The sequence below is a fragment of the Fringilla coelebs genome (genome assembly GCF_963513975.1).
Source record: "Fringilla coelebs genome assembly, chromosome: 1".
NCBI classification, from domain to species: Eukaryota; Metazoa; Chordata; class Aves; order Passeriformes; family Fringillidae; genus Fringilla; species Fringilla coelebs.
In genome coordinates, this window is record NC_140028.1 from 1,857,039 (window position 1) to 1,883,234 (window position 26,196).

Here is a 26,196-nt window from a genome sequence, read left to right on the forward strand (position 1 = left end):
CTGTGAGGGTGGTGAGGGGCTGCGATGGAATTCCCAGAGAATCTGTGGTTGCCCCTGGATGCCTGGAAGTGTCCAAGGCCAGGTTGAATGGGGTTTGAGCAACCTGGGATAGCAGAAGGTGTTCCTGTCCATGGCAAGGGGTGGAACTGGATGGTCTTGAAGGTCCCTTCCCACCTGAACCATGCCACGATTCCATAAAAAATGTTAATTATGGCTGTAATGCTATTTTTTGTGAATTAGTGCTCAGGGTCTGGGATGGGCTCTGGGCAGTCGGAGCAGATGCCCCAGGAAGAAAGCAGAGGATTGATCCTTCCTCTTCCAGTCCTGGGATTCATCTTGTTCAAAGTCCCACAGGAACTGAGCGTGGTTCTGTTTGGGTTCAGAGCCAGTCTCTAAAATCCTTTAACCCTCCTGGTTCTGCTCCCTCTGTCCCAGGGCATCCATTTATTCCTACCCAGGTACTCCAGGATAAAATCTCTTGTGGGACCATGAATTTCCAAGTTCAGCTCTTCCTTTTCTCCATCCAAATTCCCCAAACACCAGCTGTAATTTTAAATAAGATAAATTTTGTGGGACATTATTCACCTTTTCTAACCCAGGCTTCAACAGCAATGGAGTAGCTTGGCCAGATGAAATTTCCCTGTGGATATAGTTTTCCAAATTGGCCACATGCTGTATTTAAAACTCATTTTGAAGTGGTTTGGACTCTTTGGAAGTGTTTTTTTTAAGGCTAATTATTCCTGCTAACAGCATCCCATTCAGAATATATTTTCCAGTGCTGGATATTTACACACTCCCTGTTTTTTCACCTGACAGTGACAGCTGTGGGAGTGAGGAATGTATTTAATTCCTAAATATCTACTCTAATAAGAGATTAGTAAAGGCAGAGCTGCTTTTTTTCCACCCTTTTCCCAGATGGTTTTCCCTACAAAGGGTCATAACTTCTCCAAGCTTTCAGCAGATCGAACCCTGAAGTTTTTCTGTGCCAATTTCAGTGGGAAAGTTGGGATTTAAAAGAAAAAGCACCCAAAAAAGGAGGAAGAGGGAAGCAGGGCATGGCTGAATGGCAGCTCCACAAGGCATGAATTCCGTCAATTACTTCTTATCCCAGTAAAATTGGGATAAAATTGGGATAAATTCCTTTAAACTTTTCCGTGAGCTGCTGCGCTGAGCTGAGTCCAACTGGTGCCAGCATCTGGGCTGAGCTCTGGGCTGTGCCCGGGCAGGTCTCAGAGCTCAGGAATGAGCAATCCAGTTTTTGGGGGCAGAAAAGGTCACTTGGCAAGCATCGTTCTCCACTGATTAATTCTGTCCAGGCTAAGTAAACATTTAGGCTTCTTTCAGGCCGAAGGATGGATCCATCTGTTTCATCCTGGTGGGAGAAATCAGGGAGTATCCCGAGCTGGAAGGACCATCAACTCCAACTCCTGGCCCTGCACAGGAACATCCAAAAAAAAAAAAACAAACCAAACCAAACCCAAAACAAACAAACAAACAAAAGCCTCTGAAAAAAGCTGGAGAAAATTCCTGGATTGGCAACTGCAGAGGGATCCTAAATAAGATCTCTGAGAGCTTCACTGGGCAGCAGGATCTGTTTTCCAGGATCTGGAAGGGGCTTTATGCAGTGGAAGGAAGGAAAGGAAAGAAGGAATTTGTACATCTCTCCCCTGGGTCAAATTTCACCCTTGGGCTGAGTTAATGACATTTCTAGTTGAGTTTAATTGTCTGTTGTACTAAACATGGAGAAAAAAATCCTAAATAATTATTTATTCATATCTAAAACCTGCATAATGTTTGGAAGATCTACTGGAAGGTTTCCTGCCCATGGCAGGGGGTTGGAATGAGATGATCTTTAAGGTCCCTTCCAACTCAAATTATTCTGGGATTATGTAATCAGCTTTCTCAGTTCCTGGGTGTTTATTTCCTTCTGCTGCCTTGGAAATAATTGGAATTAGCTCCTTAATACCGACTAATATCCCTCCTACCAGGTCTGGTCTCTCCCCAGCAGAGCACTGAGATTTCCTCTTTCTACACCCAAATTCTCTGACAGAGCTTCCTTTGGGATGAAGCCGTTGTGTTCCCTCCCAAACCTTGGTTTTATTCCATTAGGGAATGTGTGGGTGATGCAGGACCATCCAGCCTCTCCTTGGCTCTTCCAGGCTGGATCCTGGCACCTCTGTGTGGATTTCAGCATGAGGCCGGATTCGCCACCGCCCTTGGCACCGGCAAAGCCGACCATCTGCATCCGGCCGCTTCCCTGCTCCCGATCCATCCATCCATCCATCCCCAGGTGCCAGTCGGGCTCCACAGCATCTGCAGCTCCTGCTGCCCTCCGGGCTGGCCTGGAAGGAGGATTTGCCGGAGGATATGGGGAGGTCTGAGAGGTCACAGCTGTTAAAGCTGGGAAAGTGGGAAAAAAAGAGCGGAGGGATTCCCAAAGTTGGCACGGATCCCGCGGCCACCTGTCCGTGAGCAGGAATGGTTTTCCGAGCTGAAATAACGTTTTGATTGCAGATAATTTCCTTTAATGCCCCCTCCCCCCAAATTAGGGGAGATTTAATAACTGCTTCTGGAATTGTTGGTAGTGAATCCAGGCATGTGTTTCTGTCATCCTCTGGTGTGGAAAGGAGGATGTAAACGTAGGCAATGAGGGGTGAATCTCCAGGGAAACCCCAAAGCTATTCCACTTCAGGATATTTTATATGGGAAAAGGTTTATGGCTCAATAAGGAGGAGCAGGGAGTGTTGAAGGTGATGGCTCTGCTGTTTTAAAATCCTTTCTGAACACAGGGATAAAAGGAGGCAAAGGGGAAACATTATTTGTGTCACAGGAAGGAACTTGGTGGGAGTTGTGGGAGACAGAGGGAATGTTTTTCTGTTCCCTCCCTCTAACAAATTCCTGGTCTCTTCTGCATCTAAAATAATGCTATTTCAACTCAAATCAGGGTGTGGAATCATGGAATCATTGAGCCTGGGTAAGCCCTCATTGAATTGAACCATTCCTTCAGCACTGCCAATGTCATCACTAAACCATGTCCCCAAGTGCCACATCCACACAACTTCTAAATCCTTCCAGGAATAGTGATTCCACCCCTGCTGGGGGCAGCTGTGCCAGCGCTTGATAACTCTTTCCATGAAAAAATTCATCCTGATGTCCATCCTGAACCTCTCCTGGCACAGCTTTGAGGCCATTTCCACTTGTCCTGTCCCTTGTTTCCTGAGAACAGATCCTGAAATCCACCTGGCTGCACCCTCCTGTCAGGGAGTTGTGGAGAGCCAGAAGGTCCCCCCTGAGCCTCCTTCTCTCCAGACTGAGCCTCACCAGCTCCCTCAGCACTTCCTAGTGCTCCAGACCCTTTCCCAGCTCCATTCCCATCTCTGGACACTCTCTGGCTCCTCAATATCTGTTTTTCTGAACTCCTGGATTTTTAAGAATAAAAAGCTGATGAATAAGGAGGAAGGGAAAAGGATTTGTGCAACATGTGAAGATGTGGGATTGGGATCATGGAATCATGGAATGATTTGGGTTGGAAGGGAGATTTAAGACCAGTTTCACCTCCTACCAAGGGCAGGGACACCTTCTACTATCCCAGGTTGCTCCAAGCCCTCTCCAACCTGGTTTTGGACACTTCCAGGGATGGGGAAGTCCACACCCTCTCCGGGCAATCTGTTTTAATCAACAGGATTGACCGGATGCACTGTCTCTGTAATCACTGACATTAATCCTGTGTCATCCATGAGTTTGTGGATGGACAGGCAATTAGGCAGGATGAATCTCACCCTGGACCTGCTTTATAGTCCCAGGGTGGGCAGCTCCTCGTGGATCTGCCTTGTTGCCACCTGTGCACAGGTGGCACCAACCAACTTGCAAACACGAGGGAGGGCAGGGGTTGCATTTGCCGCATCCAGAGCTGTGGCAAAATCCTCGGGGGGCTGGGATCCATCTGGGAGGGCATCTTGGCAAATCCTCTGTGTGAAATCCAGTAGAAAGCACTTTGTGGAGTATCCAAGAATGCTCTGCTTGCCCAGCTTTGGGAGCCTTTTTTGCCTGCATTGGTGAAACTCTTGCCTCCTATTTTTTTCCCCTCTTTTTTTTCCCGTCGGCACTGCTGGAGTGAGGCTTCCTCGGGCAGGTTTTTTACAATTTGGATTTGATGAGAACAGTCGGTTACAACTCCCCGAGTGCCGTAAAAGTTGATGCGATGGTCGCTCCGCGCCTGTGCTCATTTTTATAATTTTTTATTTTATGAAACAGGACAGGGAGCTTAGTGACTTATTACTATTCATTTCGTTTCAATGCAGTAAATATTGATTCAGTTGGGGCTTTTCAATTTAAACCACTTGCCGATTATATAAAATATTACCAGCCTCTGGAATTATGCTTACGGATCCCTTCGGCTGCTCATTAGCGAAGGAGTGCAATTTTTAGATCCCTTTGCTTTCATCATCCAAATAAATGGGCCGAGCTCCCTCTTCCCAGGGAAGGTGCTGTAGACTCAGCTCGCAGGGGCTTGACAGCCTCGATGGAGCTCTTAATTTGGAGCCGCTTTCAAAGGATTTTGTACGTGGGGATTTTTTTTCATTTTGAGACATTGAGGTCTCTTCCTCTGATTTTTCAGAGACGGAATGACAGCTGGGATAAATGGAGCTGGTTCATCCTGCTCAAAGCAGCTTCTCCTGCCTGTGGGTGTTTGGATGTTGCTTCAGCTCCAAGGATCTGTTTACATGGGTCGAGAGAAGCAGAAACAAAGGTCTGGGAAGAGGGAGATGGGTGAAGTTCCAGTGGTGGAAGGGTCTTGTTAGCTGTGGTCACTTGGGGTCATCTGTGATGGGCAATCCCCTGGTAAAACTTCCCCACAGAACCAGCTCGGACAACTCACAAAGTGTTGCTTCAACATTGTGAGGAGGTGTTGGAGCCCGTCTGGGGTGGGGTTAAATAAGCTTTGGGAAAATGCTGTAGGTGCCAACAGAGCTCATGGTGGTTGGACTGTGAGTTTGGGATGTTGCCCATCCATAGATGAGCCTATTTCAGGAATTTTTCCTTCCCGTTGTTGAACCTTTCCATTCCCACTGTCTCCTGTTGAGCCCTTTGGAGTGTGAGCTCCTTGCCATGCTCCTCCTGGCATCTCCTCACTAAAAAGACATGAGGTCAGCATCATGAAAATCAGGGCAAGCTCCATCTCCAACCCATTTGTCCTGAGGACATAGAGAGCAGGACATGGGCAGATCCAGGATATTCTGGTGGGATTTAAAAGAAATAAAACAAATCATACCTAAGACAGCATCCCCACAGCTGGGAATTGTCACTTTTGGGGGTTAATTATTAGGGAAGGAACAACCTTCAAGTGGTTTTGGGTGCCATCAAGATGAAAAGAGAGAAGAGTTGGGATCGACCTCAACTTCTTGACCACTTTTAAACCCAACCAAGAACACGCAATGTTCAGGAGGAGACTGAGAAATTGTCTGGTTTAGCAAGAGCTGCGTTAATTGGATCAATGTTAAAATGTGATTTAAAGCACATTGTCAGTGGAGCAGGGGATTTGGCCGAGGACCTGGTTCCAAGGGTGAGTTATGATGCTGGATCTCAGGGGGCCAGGATGTTCTTCACGTTATGCTTTGTGCAGCACTTAACCTGTGGTGGATTTCCCCAAAAATAACTAATGATGTGACCAGAAAGAACCTGGGTGAGACTTCAAACTGGAAAAGGAAGAGCTAAAAACTCCACTGCTGTGGAGCCAACTTACATAATTAAACACTGGTTTAAATACCGCTTTTAGGCCAGGTTTAAGGGTGGTAGTAAACCAACTTTGCAATAATCAATAGTTTTTAGTCTGCCTGCATAATTCAAACTCATCTTTCTCCCCCAGTGGTTCAGAGCTAATCTCACCAATTGGTTGCAGCAGGATGTCGTGGTGAAGGTGACCTGGAATCCCTTTGTGATTGGGTTTTTGTCAGCTAAATTCAAGGAATTTATCCTTTTTAATGCAAAACCTTCATGTAATGTATTCATCAGGTTGCTGGCTCACCTATTGCTGGAGATGAATGTGTATTATTTTAATGCTAAGATTAATAAGGACTTTCTGAAGTCCTGCTTGAAGTATTCCCTGATGGTATTTGAGGACTTAATTTGAGTGTAAAGCTGGGATAATTGTGTGGCATCGCAGCTCATGGAAGGCACTGGGTGTTCTGAAGCAGGGCAGAGCTTCCGTTGGAGACTGGCACAAACTGGGTAAAGGCTTCCCCAGATCCCCTTGGACTCCCTGTGTACACTTCAACCACTTTGGGATTTTAATTGCTTTGAAAACTCATGGAATGATCAGATGATCTAGGTTGGGAAGGACTTTTTAAGATCATCATGTTCCAAGCCCCTGCCATGGGCAGGGATTGCCTTCCACTATCCCAGGTTGCTTCCAGCCCTGTCCAACCTGCCTTGGACACTTCCAGGGATGGGGCAGCCACAGCTTCTCTGGGCCACCTGTGCCAGGGCCTCACCACCCTCACAGCAAAGAATTTATTCTCAGTATCCCATCTAACCCTCCCTAACACTTCTGGCAGTGGGAAGCCATTCCCTGTGTCCTGTTCCCCCATCCTTATCCCTCTTCAGTTCTTCTGGAGCCCCTTCAGGCACTGGAAGGGGCTCTGAGGTGTTCCTGGATCCATCCCTTCTCCAGGCTGGACATTCCCAGCTCTCCCAGCCTGCATGTAGAGCAGAGGGGCTCCAGCCCTTGGAACATTTCTGCAGCCTCTCTGGAGTCTCTCCAGCAGCTCCACGTCCTTCTGATATTGGGCTCCAGAGCTGGAGGCAGTTCTGCAGGTGGGACTCACCTGAGTGGGGCAGAATTCCTCTCTTGCCTGCTTTCCCAACTGTGGGATGAGTCCAGGACATGGGGGAATTTCCAGGTTCCAGCACACATGGCCAAGTACTGGGGTTTGTAGTATCATCCCATTCCCATCACTGCATTCTGGTGGTGTTGTCTCGTATGCCAAGGAACCACTTTGGGATTCCAAAGGCAAAGCAGAAAGCTGGAGATTTTCCTGCATTGCCAAGCCAGGTGGTTGTTCCCATTGTGCCACTTAAGAGAATTTCTTCTCAATATCCCCTCTAACCCTGGCATTGGGAAGCCATTCCCCATGTCCTGTCACTCCATCCCTTGTCCAAAGTCACTCTCCAGCTCTCTTGGAGCCCCTTTAAGCACTGGAAGGGGCTCTGAGGTCTTCCTGGAGCCTTCTTTCCTTCAGGGACAAGTTCCTTTTATTGTGATGGAGATACAGAGTCATTTGTCCTCGTTGATTGAGTATTTATGATTGGAGCTCTGGATGCTGTTTCCCTCAGATTGGATTTCTGCAGCTGGCAGGAATTGCTCCTGCCCTCCCCAAAGGTCCCTTTTCACCTGTCAGGACACACTGCAGTCTTTTACCTGTTTTTTCTTGTCCTTTGATTTAATCCCTGGCCATTGGGGTGGCTGTAACACTGTGATCTTCAGAATTTTCATTCCGCCCTGTATGTATCAGTTGGATTTCTCCTTCTCTTTTATTTTTAATTTTTTAAAAATCCTGCTCAATATTCAAGGGCCATAAAAACGTTCCCCACTTATCATGAGTTGTTATCTCAACGACTCCTCACCATTATTAATAATCACTCTCAGTGTCGTGTATTGCTCTTCCTTATGGCTCCCGAGGCAAATCACGGATGCAGGAAAGGATTTCTAATGGTCGAGTCACAGGCTGGGGAGGAGCAGAGCTCTTTTGCCTCTTTCTGAAAGCAGGACAACAGGTTTGGAGTAATTTCTGTGGTTCCTGGTGGCCACCTGCCGAAGGCGAACCTTCTGAATTTAGTCATGCTGTGTCCTCCTGCAGACGATGGCATCCTTGGAGATGCCCCATGGGCATTTTGGTATCTACCTGGCATAGGGATGTGGACACCTGAGCTGGTATCCAGATGCATCTGAGGTAATGGAGCCTAGCAAGTCCCACCAAGATACTGGGGAACCCCCAGAACCTCTTAAGCTTTGGTGTGAGATCTTCCCTATTAAGGTATTTGAAAACCATAGAAGGGTTTGGGTGGGAAGGGACTTGCAAGATTATCGAGTTCCACTCCCTGCCATGGGCAAGGAAACCTCCCATTATCCCAGGTTGCTCCAAGCCCTGTCCAACCTGGCCTTGGACACTTCCAAGGATGGGACAGCTTCTCTGGGAATCCCATTTCAGGGCCTTCCCACCCTCTGTGGGAACAATTCCTTCCCAATATCCCATCTAGTCCTTCCCACTGCCAGTTTAAAGCCATCATCTAGACCTGGTGGTTGGCAACTGGTTCTGGAGGGCCCTGCTGGAGCAGGGCATTGGGCCAGACTTCCAGGGATTCCTTCCAGCCTCAAATATTCTGTGATCTCTCCTGAAAACCTCTGGGCATTGCTGTTGTTGATCATGGTACATCCTGTCTTGGGGCACTGGGACATCCAGAGGAATTTGAGGTTTGTCCAGAGAAGCTTTGGCTGTCCCATCCCTGGAAGTGTCCAGGGTCAGGTTGGATGAGGCTGGGATGGTCCAGTGAAAGGTATCCCTGCCCATGGCAGAAGGGTTCGAATGAGATGATTTTTAAGGTCTCTTCCAACCCAAACCATTCCTGGATTTTATGATTTCACATCAAAAATTAACTCTGGGCAGTTGGTTGGACTCTCCTACAAACCTGGAGACAGCTTGATCTTGCATGAACTCTGGGATACCTGGAGTTGCTGGTGGATCAAAGAACTCCCATTCCCACTTTCAGTTTGCCAGACAGATATTTCCAAACCCACTCCTGAATTTTCAATCCAAACCAGGCAGCTCCTCCTTCTGCCTGGTTTTCATTGCTGGATGATGGCCCCAAAAGCAATGACCCCCCCAAAGCCTGACTAATGAGCACCATCCCACTGGGAAAGGCAACTTCCTTCTTAAAGTCAGAGGTGGATTTTATTTTTTCACATTGTTTTGGGGATTGCTTTTGTTTTCTGTTTTCCCAGCTCGGCACGGTTCAGCGCTTCAGCCTTGCGAACTTGAACGCCCGGCTTAATTTGTGGTTAGATCTCTGTTAAGATTGCATCCACTTCCCCAGTCAGCACTTAATTGGCAGTCGCTTGATTTAACAGCGTGGGAGCCGGCTCCGGAAAAATGGCTTGGATAAATCACTGCCTGACGCCAGAAAATAGATATAATCTCAACATTAACTACATTAATAGTAGCAGGAGCCGAATTAAGAAAGCCATAAAGTAGAGGCAGGAGAGTATAAATTACGGCCATCTCGCTGTCTTCTTCTCCAGGCTCTGCTTTCCCTCCTCTCCCTGCCGGTGGGACGGGATCGGTGCCGGTCTTGGGTCCCGTTGGGTTGCAGTCGACTCTGTTGGGGACAGGGAGAAGAGCAATTCCCACAATTCACACCATTCCCAGCTCATGTCCCATCTTTGGGACAGCATCAGAGTGGGTCTAATCAGTTTTAGTTGCTTGGTTGATTGCAAGGATCCAGAATGTTGAAGTCATGGATTTGATTTCTTCCCTCTGGAGTCCCGACCTGGGATATGGAGTCTTTTATGGTCCTCTTGTCACAGGGATTTCTGGGATGATTATTTCTGGGGTTGGATAAGGGGAGAAAAGACATTTCCTAATGATGTGGATGGAAATCTATGCAGGTCATGTGGTGAGGTGGCCAGCTCTCAGCTCCTGGAGAACCCTCAGCAGATTCCCTGCTTGTGGGTGTCCATGCTGTTCTTCCCAGGGAAAGCTTTGCCTTTATTTCCCCTCTGTGAAAACCAGGGAAATCAAGTCAGGATAAGCGCTGTGAGGGCATGTTTTTCCTCATGCTCTGGATAAAGGTGAACTTCACAACTTCTCCTGCTCTTCAGGAGTCCCAGGAAAAGTGTTCCTCCAGTTTTTGCGTGCCATGGGATGCCAAAAACCTTCGCAGCTCTTCCAGCTGTTGCTTTATCCATTTGTGCTGGTGTTGACTGTTTATAAATTCAGAAGCACGTCTGCTTTTTTCTCTTCATTCAGGAGTTAGATCCAACTTTGGTTCAGAAGGTGACAGTTTAGGATTTTCTGTGGACATATTGAAGTGGAGGTGCTCCACATGGAGGTATTTGGGAGCCCTGGGGTGGGGGTGGAGGCTGAGCAGCTTTATGAGGGGCAAACCCTCAGTGGGAACTGAGGTGCTGGTGGTACCTGCCTGCTTGTGAGAGGGGTTCCAGAGCAGGTAATGATGCCCTAGGGCATCATAAAAATCCTTTTCCATCCACTTCTCCATGGAGACATGGCAAGAGAGGGATAATGATGCCAAGGAAGTTGCATCCCATCATCTGGAGGGTTGGGTCAGTGCTACAAGCTGGAGGCAAGTTTTGGATTCATTTAGGAAGGTTTCCCCATTTTTTTGGTTGGCCTGGAGATTTTTGTGAGGTTTTTGGGAGTTTGGGGATTGCTCTGGGTCTGGTGTCAGCAGAGGGAGACAGCTCTGTATGGGTCTGGTGTGGGAAAGGCTAATTTGGACTTAATGAGAGAGCAAGAATTAATTTGTTTTCTCTTTGGACACATGTTGAACACAATATGCCAAATTTTGATGGAGCCATCAAAATCGCATGAAACCAAACCCTCGCCCAAATTTTCCCCCACAATCCCTGAATAAAATCATCTCTAGGCTGTTTTGAAGTGCAAATGCTGCCAGGATTTTAATTTATTTATTATTTTAATTATTATTTTATTAACAGACAAATTTATTTTCTTTATTGCTAAATGATTTATTTATAGTTATATTATCAATGTAGCTTGTTACCTGTCTCAAGGAAGCATCCATATTGTAAAATCATGGTATAGTTTGGGTTGGCAGGGAATATCATCCCATTCCAGACCCCAGCCATGGACAGGGACACCTTCCACTATCCCAGGTTGCTCCAAGCCCCATCCAACCCACCACTGAATACTTCCAGGGATGGGGCAGCCACAGCTTCTCTGGGCATCCTGTGCCAGGGTCTCATCATCCTCACCAGAAAGGATTTCTTCCCAATATCCCATCTAACCCTGCCCTCTTGCAGTGGGAAGCCATTTCCTATGTCCTGGCATTCCATCCTTTGTCCCAAGTCCCTCTCCAGCTCTCCTGGAGCCCCTTCAGGCCCTGGAAGGAGCTCTGAGGTGTTCCTGGAACCTTCCTTTCTCCAGGCTGCACATTCCCAGCTCTCCCAGCCTGGCTCCAGAGCAGAGGGGCTCCATTCCTTGGAGCATCTCCCTGGCCTCCTCTGGATTTGCTCCAGCATCTCCACGTCCTCCTGATGTTAGCCCCAGGGCTGGATGAACAATTCCAGGTGTAGCCTCACCTGAGCAGGGCAGAAGGGCAGAATTCTCTTTTTTTCTCATGTTTATCCTGACCTTTTCAACTTTATTTCCATCTTTTTGGTTCGGTCGCACCCCCCTTCACCACGTCCCGTTTTCTCCCCTGGAAATGGATTTTTAAAAGCGTCATCTTCCAGCGAATTTTCCTTTCCATCTTGTTGTTTATTAGGCTCTTAAAGGCAAAGCTTGTAATGCATCCATTGATCCAAATTCCAATTGAAGAGATGTGAGCACATAAAATGGTCCCGACCCTTTAATAATGGAGCGATATCCTTTGGAATGTAGGCGATGCAATTAGGACAAGGAACCAACCCCCTGCCCCTTGATGGGGGCCTCTGAATCATTTTTATCCATTCCATATATTCAGAGTCAGAGCTGAATTCCTTTAAGTGTCTTCCTGGTGAGTATCTGATGGACTGACGCTCTCAGAAGTGTTGGACCTTTTTTTTAATTTCTCTTTCTCTTGGAAGCAGATCCAAATTTTTATAGATATGTATTTATTAATTATGCATGTCTACATTTATAAAATATATATAACATGTATTTTATATGTGAATACAAATTGGGTGGATGGGCCGAGTCCAGCAGTGTGAAGGTCAACAAAGCCAAGTGTTGGATCCAGCACTTGGATCACAACCTCATGGAATGCTCCAGTCTTATGGATGAAGGGCTGGAGAGATGGAAATGGACTCTGAGGTTCTGGTGGCAGTGGCTAAAGGTGAGCCCAGGTGGGCAAGGAGGCCACTGGCACCTGGCTTGTAGCAGCCATGTTGTGTTCATAGGCCCAGGGCAGTGTCCATCCTCCTGTTCTGGTAGTGCTGGGACACTTCCTGTCCTGGCGGGAATTTTGGTCCCTCACAAGGCAAACATGGAAGGGCTGGAATGTGTTCAGGGAAGAGAATGGAGCTGGGAAGAATCTGGGGCACCAGGAGTGGCTGAGGGAGCTGGGAGGGCTGAGCCTGGAGAAAAGGAGGGTCAGGAGGGACCTTCTGGCTCTGCACAACTCCCTGAGAGGAGGTGGATCCAGCTGGGGGTGGGAATCTGCTCCCAGGAAATAAGGGACAGGACCAGAGGAAATGGCCTCAAACTACACCAGGAGAGGTTCAGGTTGGACATCAAGAGGAATTTCATCATGGAAAGGGTTGGAATGTGCTGCCCAGGGAGGTGGTGGAGTCCCCATCCCTGGAGTGTTCAAGGAATGCCCGGATGTGGCACTCAGTGCTCTGGTCTGGGTGACAAGTTTGGGATCAGTCAAAGGTTGGACTTCATGATCTTGGAATTCATGATCTTCGTGATCTTTTCCAACCTAAATGATTCCCTGATTCCATATATGTTATGTATACACTTATCCAGGTGTAGACAGTGTTGATATAAAGTATTTACTGGATCATGGAATTATAGGGATGCTGGGAATTCACGCCAAGGAATCAGAGCTGACAGTGCTGCTCCAATTGTTTTGTTGTGGGTCAGCTTATAAATGGTAAGGAGATCACCAGACAGATATACAGCCACCTGCTTAAAATTTGGAGAAATAAGTTTGGGAGTCAACATCTGAATTTCTTATTTACTCCTTAAGTTTAATATAATGTCAGGTAAACCAATTCTTTGGGGGGGGGGGAAATAATATATACACTGTTTTCTCCGCCTTTGTAGCTAAATTTAATTTAAATTTTAATTAATTAATCAAATTCAAATTTCGTTTTCAAAATGCATCACCTGTGGATGTGTATCCATCCCCAGTGCAAGCTGTGGGCATGGGGTTTTCCAGAGGCAGGCAGTAGCTGGTGTTTTCCCAGCGGATAATTCCTTTCAGCACAGCGCCACTGAACGTCTTTAACCTCTTCCATGCTGAGTTCCTGCTTTTCCATGGAATCCTGCTCCTTGTCCGAGATATTTGCTTTAATTAATATGTATCAGCTGTTCTGGCTCTTCATAGTATTATTGCTGTTTCCTGCGTGAGGAAAAGAACATTTAAAGGGAAAATATCTTTGGAAAAAGCAATTATCCCAGGTATTTTTGGAAAGCAGGCAGGAGGGAAAGCCTCCAGTGGGATTTGGCTCCCTGTCTGAGTGATTATTGTGATAAATATTCAGAGTTGGAACCGTTTGGGTCGGGATGCGGACGCAGCATTGGAATGATACTCGGCAATTAGCCTTCCTGGGATATTCCAGTGCTTGGAGTACATCCAGAGCTCTGAAATGGGATTTACAGGGATGAGCAGAGGGAGGAATATCACTTCTGTGCCAGGACAGGGGAAGGTCTAGGAGCTGCTCTCGCTTCCCTCTGGTTTTAGCCCATCACTGAGGGTGGTAGGACACTGTCTGGGAGGGATTAAGGATTAATCCACGTGGACACAGGTCCTGGAGCTTCCCAAAGAGAGCCACTGAATCCGGCAACACCTGCGTGGAGCGCCACGAGCTCCATTTCAGCTAATCAGAGTTAAACCCTAATGAACTTTGTCCAATCGCCTGAGCTAATGGGGGTAAAAGGAATCTAATTAACGGGACAATAGTTCCCGGTCTTCCCGGTGTAATCACTGATCCGCTGCCAGCATTAGAGCAGCGGGATGGAAAGCCGAGTATTAGGGACCGTCAGCATTTCCATTCTCAGGCTCAGCCTAAGCGGTTTAACGGGGCCTTGGCAGGGGGGTTTGGGCTGAGACTTGACCTACCTTGAAAACAGCTTTACGTTGGGAAATTGTCTTCTCCAGAGGGGCTTTTGTCTCATCTCCAGGGAGGTGTTTTCGTAGTACAAACTTTGCTGGAGAAGTTGGAATTGTTTCCGAGGATCTTCCCGTGGCTTGCTGTGGGTGGGATCAGGCCCAGGGCTGGAGGGAAACCAAGGAGGTGCTTTGGAGTTGGGCTGTCAGGGAGTGGGGAGGACAAGAGGAAATGACCTGAAGTTGTGCCAAGGGAGGTTTAGATTGGACATCAGGGAGAATTTCTTCATGGAAAGGGCTGTCAAGCTCTGGAACAGGGCAGTGGTGGAGGAAGGAAGGCAGCATTAGATGGGATACTGGGGAAAAGTTCATTCCTGTGAGTGTGGTGAGGCCCTGGCACAGGCTTAGAGAATTGTTTGGGTTGGGAGGGATCTTGAAGGTCCCAACCCCCTGCCATGGGCAGGGACACCTGCCACTATCCCAGGTTGCTCCAAACCCTGTCCAGTCTGGCCTTAGGCACTTCCAGGGATGAGATAGACACAGCTTTTCTGGGCAACCTGTGCCAGGGCCTTACCACCCTCCCAGGGAAGAATTCCTTCCCAATATCCCATCTTTCCTTGCCCTCTGGCAGTGGGAAACCATTCCCTGTCACTCCATCCCTTGTTCCAAGTCCCTCTCCAGCTCTCTTGGTGCCCCTTTAGGCACTGGAAGAGGCTCTAAGGTCTCCCTGGATCCTTCTTTCCTCCAGGCTGGACATCCCCAGCTCTCCCAGGACAGTTCTATCCCTGCCCTCCTTACCTGGCCACACCAATCCTTCAGCACAGCTGGTCACAAGGCAAATTCTCTCCCTGTTTTTCGTGCTTGGCACATGGAGCTGGGTTTGTATCCAGGCTCTCCGTCTCCTGCAGGAATGAATTGGGTTACAAACAATAGTAGGGATTTAGGAAACAGGGGCAGGGAAAAGAGCTCTCCTCTCCCACTGCTCAGAGCTCCTCGAGGTGTTACTGGATCTCCTGTGTATTTTGGAAGGTTTTGGCAGGATTTCAGGGCTTTCTCTGGCTTGAAGTAGGATCATGAGCCCTGCGGGAGCTGCCAAGTGCCATGTGGAGCTTTGGCTTTTCATGGACACAGTGGGGAGATGAAAGGGGATGGCAGCATGGGGCTGAATGGCTTTCAGAGGGAAATAGCAATAAATCCAGTGGGAAGAAATAATGACACTTGAGGGAAGAGATGGCATCCAGAGGGACTGTTACAGGCTGGGCCAGTGCAGATCTCGGGAAGGCCACGGCCAAGGTCCTCCAAGTGGATGAGACAATCCCAAGGAAAGACCCAGGCCGGGTGGGGAATGCATTGAGAGGAGCCCTGAGGAGGATTTGGGGGTGTTGGTGGATGAAAAACTGAATGTGCCTTATCCATGTGTGCCGGAACCCAAAAATTCCTTGTGTCCTGGGCTTATGCCACAGTGTGGACAGCAGGAGAGGAGGAATTTCAACCCTTCCACCCTCCTCAGGTGAGATCCCACCTGCAGAGCTGCCTCCAGCTCTGGGGTCTAACAGCAGAGGGATGTGGAGCTGCAGGAGCAAATCCAGAGAAGGCCACGGAGATGCTCCAAGGGCTGGAGCCCCTCTGCTCTGGAGCGAGGCTGAGAGAGCTGGGAATGTCCAGCCTGGAAAAGGGAAGTCTCCAGGGAGAGCTTAAGAGTCCCTTTCAGTGCCTGAAGGGGCTCCAGGAGAGCTGGAAAGGGATTTGGGACAAGGGATGGAAGGACAGGAGACAGGGAATGGCTTCCCACTGCCAGAGGGCAGAATTAGATGGGATATTGGAAAAAATTCTTTCTTGTGAGAGTGGGGAGGAGCTGGAATGGAATTCCCAGAGAAGCTGTGGTTGTTCCTGGATCCCTGGAAGTGTCCAAGACCAGGTTGGGTGGGGCTTGAAACAACCTGGGTTAGTGGAAGTTGTCCCTGCCCATGGCAGGGGATTGGGACTAGGTGATCTTGAAGGTCCCTTCCCACCCAAACCATCCCATGATTCTATGGAATGTTCCCCCTCAGTTTAGCCCAAAGTTGCCTGTAAATTTTGCAGCCCTTCGAGAAGCCTCTGCAAGGAGATCAGGATATTTTGTTCATACCTGGGTCTTTCCACGTGGAGTTATTTGAAAAGTTATCCAGTCTATGTAAGGATTGGCAAGAGACATCCTGCTATGGGATGTGGAAACTGGGGAAAACCATGAAAATCTCCTCCACAATACTTCATTACAGGTGTGATGCCACGTTTCTGATTTTTCTGGGGTTTTTTTGTGGAGGAATCTCTGTTCTCATTGGTTGATAACCGTTAAATTTATTTGCAACTATTTTCCTTTCCAGGTCAGGGGAATTTATTGGGAGGGTACGTCTTTATTTAGGTAATTAAAGAGCTTAATAGGTGCTCATTGAAATTCATAATTTTTCCCAGGTTTTGAAAATGCTAAATGAGATCTGGGCTGGATCTGGATTATTATTTTTTTTCCTTGAGATTAACATTAAGCTGCATTTGAATGGAAATTCAGATTCAATTGAACCAAATTAAAATAGGGGGTGATTTTAAGTGTTTGTTTCATAATTAGAAGTAAGTATTGAAAGGAGGGAATTGTTTATGGGTAAATTAATGTGTTTTTGCCCATCACTGTGTATTTAAAACTAATGGATCCTCTGTATTTATGGATGTATGTGGGGAAAAGACACATCCCTTTCTATTTTTAATTTCCAATCACTTTTCCAACCTCAAATATCATCAACAATGGACTGAATGATTTGAATTATCTCAATCAGGTTCTTCAAATAAATTAAATCTTAGTGTAGAAAGTGTTTATTTGAGGCTTGACTTTTATTATTTTAAGGAGAAAGTGTCAATGCTGATAAAAATCCCATAAATCAAACATTTTAGTGGAATTACTTGCTTTTAGATGTAGATTTGGGATCTTCAGGGATCTGGTGGGTGAGGATAAAGATGGAGAAGCTTCCGAGGGACATCTTGGAGCACTCCTGGTGTGTTTGAGGAACGCTTCTAGCCCTAAATCCTGTGTTGTTTGCTAAGGAATTATGAATGACTGAGGAAAATGTGATTTTTTGGGTTTTTTTTTTCTTCCTGAATGAGGATTTTCCATTGCCACCTTCCAGGCTTGTGGCAGACAAGCTCCCGCCTTCCTCACCTCTCTCCCTGTTGCTTTCCATAACCATTGCCCCCGCGATGATCCGCTCTTTCCTCGGGATTCAAATGCCAGCATGCAAATGTGATTTCTGACTATGTAAGGATTACTTTAAAAAAAATATATAAGCTAAGCCCAAAGAAGAAATCCAGTAGTAAAAGAAAACCATTCTTTAAGAGCCACTTGTATCGCCGCCAGTGCCGGGAAATCCTCTCCGTTTCAGCCGGCTGGAAACGCCGCTGGGATGTTCCTGCTCTGCTCGTGGGGTTGTGTTTAACTTAGAGATATCAAATACTCTAAAAATGTTGCATTTCAAGTATAAGGGAGTTTTTGCGGGGGTTTGGGTGGAGTTTTTGGATCACACGGTCTTGTGTTGATGAGGGGATGGGGGTGTTAAATCTGAGCAGGATGGAGCGACCCATTCTTGTTTTTAACCTTTGTTTTCCATGTTGGCTTGGGAATCTCCCAGGTTTTTTTTCCTTTTTACTTAGATTAATATGTAAAATAATAATCTTAAACATAGATTATTTGAAGAGGGAATGTATTTTCCCAGGATGACTTGCTAGCTCCTGGCTGAAGTTTTGGTGGTTTTACTCCATTCTGAGCAGGTTTGGAGCTCCATTCTGAGAAGGGAATGGAGCTGGGGAGAGGTTTGGAGCACCAGGAAGTGCTGAGGGATCTGGGGAAGCTCAGCCTGGAGAAAAGGAGGCTCATGGGGGGACCTTCTGACTCTCCACAACTCCCTAACAGGATGGTGGATCCAGGTGGGGTTCAGGATGTGTTCCCAGGGAACAAGAAAATAGGAAATAGCCTCAGGTTGTGCCAGGAGAGGTTTAGTTTGGATATTGGGAAACTTTTTTCCCAAGGCTGGGAAAGGTTGGGCAGGCTGCCCAAGGCAGTGGTGGAATCCCCATACCTACAGGAATTTAATGTCTGTCTGGATGTGGCACTTTGGAATGTGGTGGCCTTGGCTGTGCTGGGAGAATGGTTGGGCTGGGTGATCTTGGAGAACTTTTCCCACCTAAATGCCTGTGGAATTCTCTGAAGGACACAGCAGGGTGATGTTTGATCCTCGGAAATCAGACTTGGTCCACACAAGCACCTACTAAGCAGCAGCATGAAATGTTCTGAGTGAGGCAAAGTTGCTGCTGCTTCGAGAGATGCACTGGAAAAGCCTGAACCTCCTCCTGCAGAATCATGGAATTGTTTGGGTTTGGAGGGACCTTAGAGATCATTTTGTCCAAACCCCTACCATGGACAGGGACACCTTCCACTAGCCCAGGTTGCTCCAAGCCCCATCCAACCTGGCACTAAAGAGTTTTATCAGCCTGTAACATTTTTAGCATAAGGCTCTGATTTCCCCCGTAGCCGCCATTGAACCCACGCCAGCCTCGCTGCTGTTTTTAAACATTTTTATGACATTCCTCCACCCCCTCTTCATTAAAAATTTTTCTTCCGCTGTCCACTCTGGGGGTGGGGGAAAGACAACCCTCAACCTTGTGTAGTCAAGGTTATGGCGATAAATTCCAGAGCATTGTCACTTCTATTCGGAGTAAATTGGCCGGCCGCTCTTGGGCTGAAGGGGAGATAATTTGCTGTAGTATTTCAAATGGATTAGAAATGGATTTGAAGGGAAAGTTCATGCCTCCCATTACAAAGGCTAGAAAGAAGACTATCTTAAGGCACTGTTCACACTCTAGCCTTCATTATCCACGCTTAATACCTTTCCTATTTTCCAGCGTTAATGAAATTTCCTGCCGGAGCGGGGCCTTGTGGATGGACGGGAGGACTCTTTAGATCCGCGGGATGCGCGGCAGAAAGGGAATTACAAGGCCCTCGTGTCGAGAGGCCCCAGTGTATTCTTCAGGTCCTTGGCCCGGCTATTATCTCGTTAATTTTATCCTCTTTTGTCAATACAGTTCATTTCCAAAGGCCGTCCTTTCCATTAGGGTAACAATTCCACGGAGAGCTGGGATCCCGCCGCCGATGAAAAGCCATGGGCGTTCGGCTCCGTGCCCTCACCAGTGGCTTTTCCCTGCCACCACCAGCTTGGATGTCACTGAGAGGGAGGGGGACACACACTGGTGGCTGTGTTGGGGCCACACATGAGCACTTGGGAGCAACAGCTTGGATTCAGAGGGAAATAAAGGGTTCCTGTAAGTTAAGTTTGGGAAGTTGAGTTCCCTCGCCGCTCTTCTGTGTGGGCATGGTTTTTCCATATAAACATAATTTCCCTATAATATAGGCTCCTATAATACAATAAATATCCTGCCTAATAGAATAGATAATACATTCAGTAAATATTCTAATAAGTATTACTTTATATATATAAAAGGATGAGGGGACATCACTACTTGGACATTTGCACTGCCCAGAAGTTGGAAATGGAGGTAGCCAAGCCTCCAATGAGCTCAAACTAAGCTCCTGGTTGGGACTCCCCATCCCTGGAAGTGTTCAAGGCCAGGTTGAATGGGGCATGGAGTGACCTGTTCTACTGGAAAGTGGCCCTGCCCATGGAGGGGGATTGGAACTTGGTGATTTTGAAGATGTCTTTCAACCCAAATCATTCTGTGATGATTCCATAGCTTCAGTCTGGTGGCCCTTGGGACTTTGTCAGTCTCAGCAGATGTTCTTCTTGGAGACCACCCAGAGGTCACTTGTCTCCCTCAAAAATGCAGCAACTCTAAATTAGAGGAGGTTCAGCCCCACTCCTTTTGGGGAATGAGATGAGTTTTGATGTTGTTTGTCAAAATCCTTGAAAAAATCATAGTTTCGTGGAATGGATTGGAAGGAACGTTAAAAATCATCCTGTTCCAACTTCCTGCCTCAGTGGGGATGTTCTGATACCGCGTCTGCATTTGGAGGCTCCCTCAGTTTGGAGCTTGGCTATCCCCAAGGAATTCTAAAGATGACCACTTTGGTGATCTGAGAGCAGGAAGGCAGGAAATTAAATATCCTCAGGATTTGGGGGATTCAACCAACTGGGTGTTAAACTGGTGCTTAAACCAGTGAGTCAGGCTTAGGTGGTGTGAGCAGCCCCTGGGGCTGTGCAAGGTTTGGGGTGTGTTGGGTTTTATTGACATTGCAGCCAAAAAAGGTTTCATTTAATATATTATCTCATATATGTGTGTCTATGTGATAATATAATGTATTAGGGCATGCATGTAAATTTATATACAAGATATATAGATATTGGAAGTATCTCTCTAGATATAGAATATTTTAATGTATATGAATATATCTACATATAGTATATCGATATAATTATATATATATAATTATATAGATACAATATCGATTTAAATACCTAAAATATTTAAATATTTTTATCCTATATGTAGATATATGTCTATTTAGTTTATATATATATGTATATATATAGTGTATCTATACATCTGATTGCTTCCACAGCTGTGCCATATCCCAGCCTTTCCCTACAAACCAGAGTGGGGAATGTTGGAGGAACCCCTGATTTCTTCCCTCCCCTCTACTAGAGTTAAGGAAAATATGAAATGTATAATGTATAGAAAACAATATCTATATATTATCTGTATTACCTATATATTAGTGAATATCTGTAATTCTATATATATTCTATATATTCAATAATATATGAATAATATAAAGTACTAAGAATAAAAATAGTATCTAGGCCTCATATAAATTACCCCTAAGTATTAATAAATATATATATTTAACATATCTAGATGTTATTGAACATATATAATTCAATATATGCATTCAGTGCATATATTCAATAGTATCTAGAGATAATTGATGGATATAGGAGACCCAGAGAATACAGGTGATAATATATAGTTTTATGTATGAAAGTATCAATATTTGTTATTCTATATAATATATAGATCTTGTATTTCAATACATACACTCAGAGTATATATATTCAATTATGTGTGTATCTATATGGAAATAGATGTGTGGATATCTCTATGTGTTACCCAGAGATAACATATAGGGAATATATATGGAATTGCAGAAGTCCTTAAAGGGACTGATTCAGCTGGGAAAAAGGAGCCCCAAATCCGCTGGCACTACAGCCCCTGTGAATGGAGGAATGGAGCATCCTGGGGTCCTTCCCAGGGGTGTGTCTCTGGGAGGAAGAGGACATGGATAGAACTGGGATGGGTCTTGTCACAACCACGGTGCCATTTTGCAATACCTTCATTAGAATCCTGGAATGGCTTGGGGTGGAAGGTTAGAGCTCATCCAGTTCTGTGGAAGCCATGGGGAAGGACACCTTCCAGTATTCCAGATTGTTCCAAGCTCCATCCAGCTTGGCCTTGGACACTTCCAGGGATGGGGTAGCTGCAGCTTCTCCGGAAACTCCATTCCAGCACCTCACCACCCTTCCTGGAAAGAATTCCTTCTCAGTATCTTACCTAATTCTACCCTCTGGCAGTGGGAAGCCATTCCCTGTGTCCTGGCACTCCATCTCTTTTCCACAGTCTCTCTCCAGCTCTCCTGGAGTCCCTTTAGGCACAGCGATGTCTCCCTGGATCCTTCCCTTCTCCAGGTTGAACACCCCCACCTCTCACAGCCTGGTTCCAAAGCAGAGGGGCTCCAGCCCATGGAGCATCTCCATGGCCTCCTCTGGATCTGCTCCAACAGATCCATGTCCTTCTACTGCTGGGACCCCAGAGCTGGACACAGAACTCCAGATGGGATCTCCGAAAAGCAGAATAGAGAGTGAGAATCATCTCTGTCACCCTCCTGGCTGTTCAATATTTGATATTATTTTATTGCCCCTGATACGGCCACACAACCTTTCTTCAGGTCCTGCAGCCACTGCTGGGTGCATCCTTGGCCTTGCTGGAGTTTTCTGGGATGTGCTGGGTGATCCATGAGTGACCCAAATGTCCCTCGTGCCATCGCCACCTTCACCCAACGACGCCACCGCCGTGACTCCTTTGCAAGTCACTAAGAGTTGGTGCTCCTCTCTGGAGCAGTTCCGTGAGGAGGAAACCCTGGGGGACCTGAAATGAGGAATTTATCGAATTCCCATCCCCTTCCACAAAAACCAGGCAGCAAATTTTCCGAGCTCGGTAGCCAGTGGCAACAGCCCTCCGGAATGAATAGGCTGTCACGCTCAGCATTAGGAAATGTAACTATTCCATTTTCCAGCTCTCTTTTTCTTTGGAGCACATGTTCATTTAAAGGAAATGCTCATCGGGGTTTGCATTCCGCTGATAGGATAGCGGGATCTTAATTTACGGATATTCTCCGGTAATGCGCGGTTTATATACGTTCTGCTAATAGCATTATGAGCATAGTTTGGGCTAATACAAAATTAGAGCTCTAATTTGCATAAACAAATTACTGTTTGGATTAGCGCTAAATGAGGAAGGCGACTGATATTGGAGGAGATTTGATTTGGCTGCAGTGGCTCTGTTTGGATAATGGGGGATGGATAGGAACGAGCTGGGAGGCTGCGTTGTGAGTTGGGAGGGAGGTGGGGTGGTGCAGGAGATATCAGGTCATGGAGTGGACAGGATTTTGGGTGACAGAGGAGCCTCTCTGGGACATGTGGCAAGGTGGAGGTTGGCCTCTTTTCCCTGTCAGCCAGCAACAGGATGAGAGGAAATGGCTTCAAGCTGTGCCAGGGGAGGTTCAGGTTGGACATCAGAAGGAATTTCTTCATGGAAGGGGTTGTTAAACATTGGGATGAGCTGTCCAGTGAGGTGGAATGGAGTCCCCATCCCTGGAGGTGCTCAAGGAATGCCTGGACGTAGCACTCAGTGCTCTGGCCTAATTGAGAATGTGGTTATCGGTCACAGGTTGGACTTCATAGCCTTGGAGATCTTTTCTAAAAGATTTTGGGATTCTGTGATATTTATCCCTCAGGTATCAGTTCAGAACTTAACTGGTCCTTCAGAATAATATTATGGTCAACAGTAACTGGATCAGGATTCCTGATATATTTCCATCTCGCTGCCTCAATACTGGCTTTGTGAAGTTAGGGAGAGTCGAGGAGGTGGGAACAGGTCCCCAGCCCCACCCACTAGACCCTGCTGAGTGAGGTCCAGCATCAACTCCAGGTGACTGGTGGAGAATAGAAATGCTCTTGGGTGATTTGTCCCATGCAGGGATTGAGGGAAATCCTTCCAAGAGCCAGGTTTTGGGGCAGAATAAAAATATTAAAGTTGTGGTATCTGATTCATAATAGGAATGATGATACCAAAAATACAGACTCTTGGAATGTTTTGGGTTGGAATGGACCTTAAAGACCATCTAGTTCCAAACCCCTGCCATTGACAGGGATGCCACCCACTGGATCAGGTTGTTCAGTCCCATCCCACCTGGTTTTGATGTACTTCCAGGGATGTCAAAGCTTGTAGAGCTCCATAAAACTTGGCTAAGCTCAGTGAAGGTCCCACCTTGCTGATTCTCTCATGGGATTGCATCCACATTTCCTTGTTTCTGGGGCTGGAGATGCAAGCAAGGGTGGGAGAAGTTGGGGGAGGGTCCCTGAAGGTCAGTTTTTTGGTGTCAGTCATGAGGAATCAGAGCTTTTCCTCTATGAACAGCAAGAACAACCCTGCTTCTTCCATACATCTCCTCCATTCTAGTGGGAGCTGTCTCTGCCCTTGAAAATGGGGTTGGAATGAGATGATCTTGACGGTCCCTTTGAACCCAAACCATTCCATGAGTCTCCAATCTCATGGTTTGCTCATGAAGCAGCACCTCCTTGTGACATTTTCCCAAATTTAGTCTGACCTTGACTTTATTTTTCCTGCAGATCCCCATTGTTAAACCAAACCCGACCCTCACTCCAAGGTGGCAAATCCCAGCTCGTCCAACAGCGTTGGAGGAACAAAGGCTTCCGCTGCATCGGTGGCGTCATGTACCGGGTGTCGGCCAACAAACTCTCCAAAACTTCCAGCAGCCCTCTCCGTGTCAGGGATCTGGTCACCAGAACTCCCATCAGAGCAGGTGAGCAGGAATTTGTCCCACTTCACGTCCAAAATCTATTGAGTTCAGTTTTTAGTTGTTTATTCCCAGCCTGTAGGTTGCGACTCATCCTCCGGCCTCATAGAATTCCAGATGTGAAGGTGGTGGACATCCCATGGTGCCAAGTGCTGTTCTTGCTTTATAGCAAGGGGAAATAATGTTGGAGAAATTAAAAGTTTAGGGGAATTGATTTTTTTTTTAAAGTCAGACTTAATTCAAGCTTGTGGAGACATGCCGTTAAACTTGGTTTAATGAGCAAAATCTTGGATAATTTCAAACAGCACCACAAGGTTGAATGTGGTTGAGATGCTGATCAAATTATGTTCAATATGGATTTAAAAATTTGGGAGGATCATTCTGCAGATAACTATGGAATGATGCCCCCATTTTGATGAATTCCCACCTTTATATCACGACTTTGATTAAATTTGTGTTTCAGCTTCTCCTGTGTTTGACATCTCAAGTGTCACTCTTAAAAAAGAGCAGATTTTAACTGTGCTTAAAGTATTTTTAAAATTTCTTCTTGGTCTCAAATACTTTTGCACCCTAACTGCTTATTGAGAATTTTTGGGGATAGTTAAACTGGGGAAGGTGGATCAGAGTTTGGAGACTCAGAAAAAGCGGCCAGGGGTTTGTAGAAAAAGATTTCAGATTTTTTCCCAGAGCTTTGCTACTAGTACTGGGATTTTCCAGTCTCTGGATCAGGATAATCAGCTGCACAAGAGCAGCTCAAGGGTGGTTCTGCCTTAAGCACCATCTCTGGGCATTGAAGATGTCACCAAAGGCAGAAAATATTCTGCAGGAATGGAAGAAAAGGGATGAAACCCAGGACATGGACAGGAATGTTGTTGGATGGATTTCAGGACAGAGTTGGAACACTAGGAAGAGTCCTGGGGAGAAGTGATGGCTGGAAGGACTGGAAAAGTGGAAGATCCGGAGCTGCCAGGCTAAGGAAGGATATCTCTCCATGGCCAGGTGGAGCAGCCAAAAACCAAAGGGTTTTTGGGTCACCCACCAACTGGTGGGTGAGCTTCCCAAGGACAAGGATGAGGAAATGCTGGACTCATTTTGCTCTAAAATCTCCATTTTTTTAAAGATTTTTTTTTAAAAAACACGTTTAATGAACTTCTTTTTGGGGAGGACGTGGGTGGAAAAGGTCCTGCCTCCCAGCAAGAAGGTGAATTTTTTAATTTATCCATGTGCAAGGAAGTCTCTAAATTTGTCTGGAAATAGACAAATGAGCAAAGTCTCATTTGGGCAACTCAGCAAAGGCTGATAGATTCGGCCTGTCCCTGAATATCCATCACTGGATTTGGATTCTCCAAGCAGAGAAACACCAACTTAGAGGCAAATTTCTGGAAGAGAGATGAATCCAAAGGTATCATGGGAGGATTTCTGCTGATTGAGGCCTTGGAATTGCTTGTGGGGGGTACCTGAGGGGGTTTGGGGTGACAGGGCATGGAAGAGATGTGGTACCCCCATTTTTCCTTTCTCACTGAAACCACGTCTTCTAGTGAGGTCGCATTCAGAAAATTGGGTTTAATTAGTCCCACTTAGGGAGAGAAGATCCCTTCCAGGGTTATTCCCTATAAAATACATTCCCATCTAATTATTATTTTGAAGGTGTTCCTTATTTTGCTGTTGCCTCTTTCCCCCTTCCACATAGCACGTTGGCTATGTAACCACAAAACCTGAGGAACTGCTGTGAATCAGTATTTTCATGTCATCTTTCATCTCTCCCCGTAATTCATCCTCCTTCCCAAGGATGGATTCCACAGATTCCTCTTGCCTTAGGATAACTGGGCCTGGCAGGGTGGAAGATTTGTGTGTTCTCATCGGCTGCGAACGTTTGCTCAATGCTCTGTGTTTTCAACACTTGACAAAGTTTATTTAAAAGATGGAAAAAAACGGCTTTTCCTTTCCCTTTCAGTGCCAGGCACCGTGTGTTTGGAATAGGGGAGAGATGGGAAATGCTCCTGACAGTTTAATAGCTTGGAGTTTACTTCCAGTGGGTTATAACTCTGCTCTTTCCCTGG

General features: G+C 46.4%; 1 protein-coding gene across 1 annotated transcript in view; it reads left to right on the top strand.

The window, feature by feature from the left end:
- Positions 1-26,196, top strand: part of ZC3H3 (zinc finger CCCH-type containing 3) — a 127,564-nt gene that overhangs the window by 61,019 nt on the left and 40,349 nt on the right. Inside the window, exon 5 of the mRNA XM_084208629.1 lies at positions 23,949-24,142. Coding sequence (XP_084064755.1) covers positions 23,949-24,142 — 194 coding nt within the window. The remainder of the gene's footprint in view (positions 1-23,948; positions 24,143-26,196) is intronic.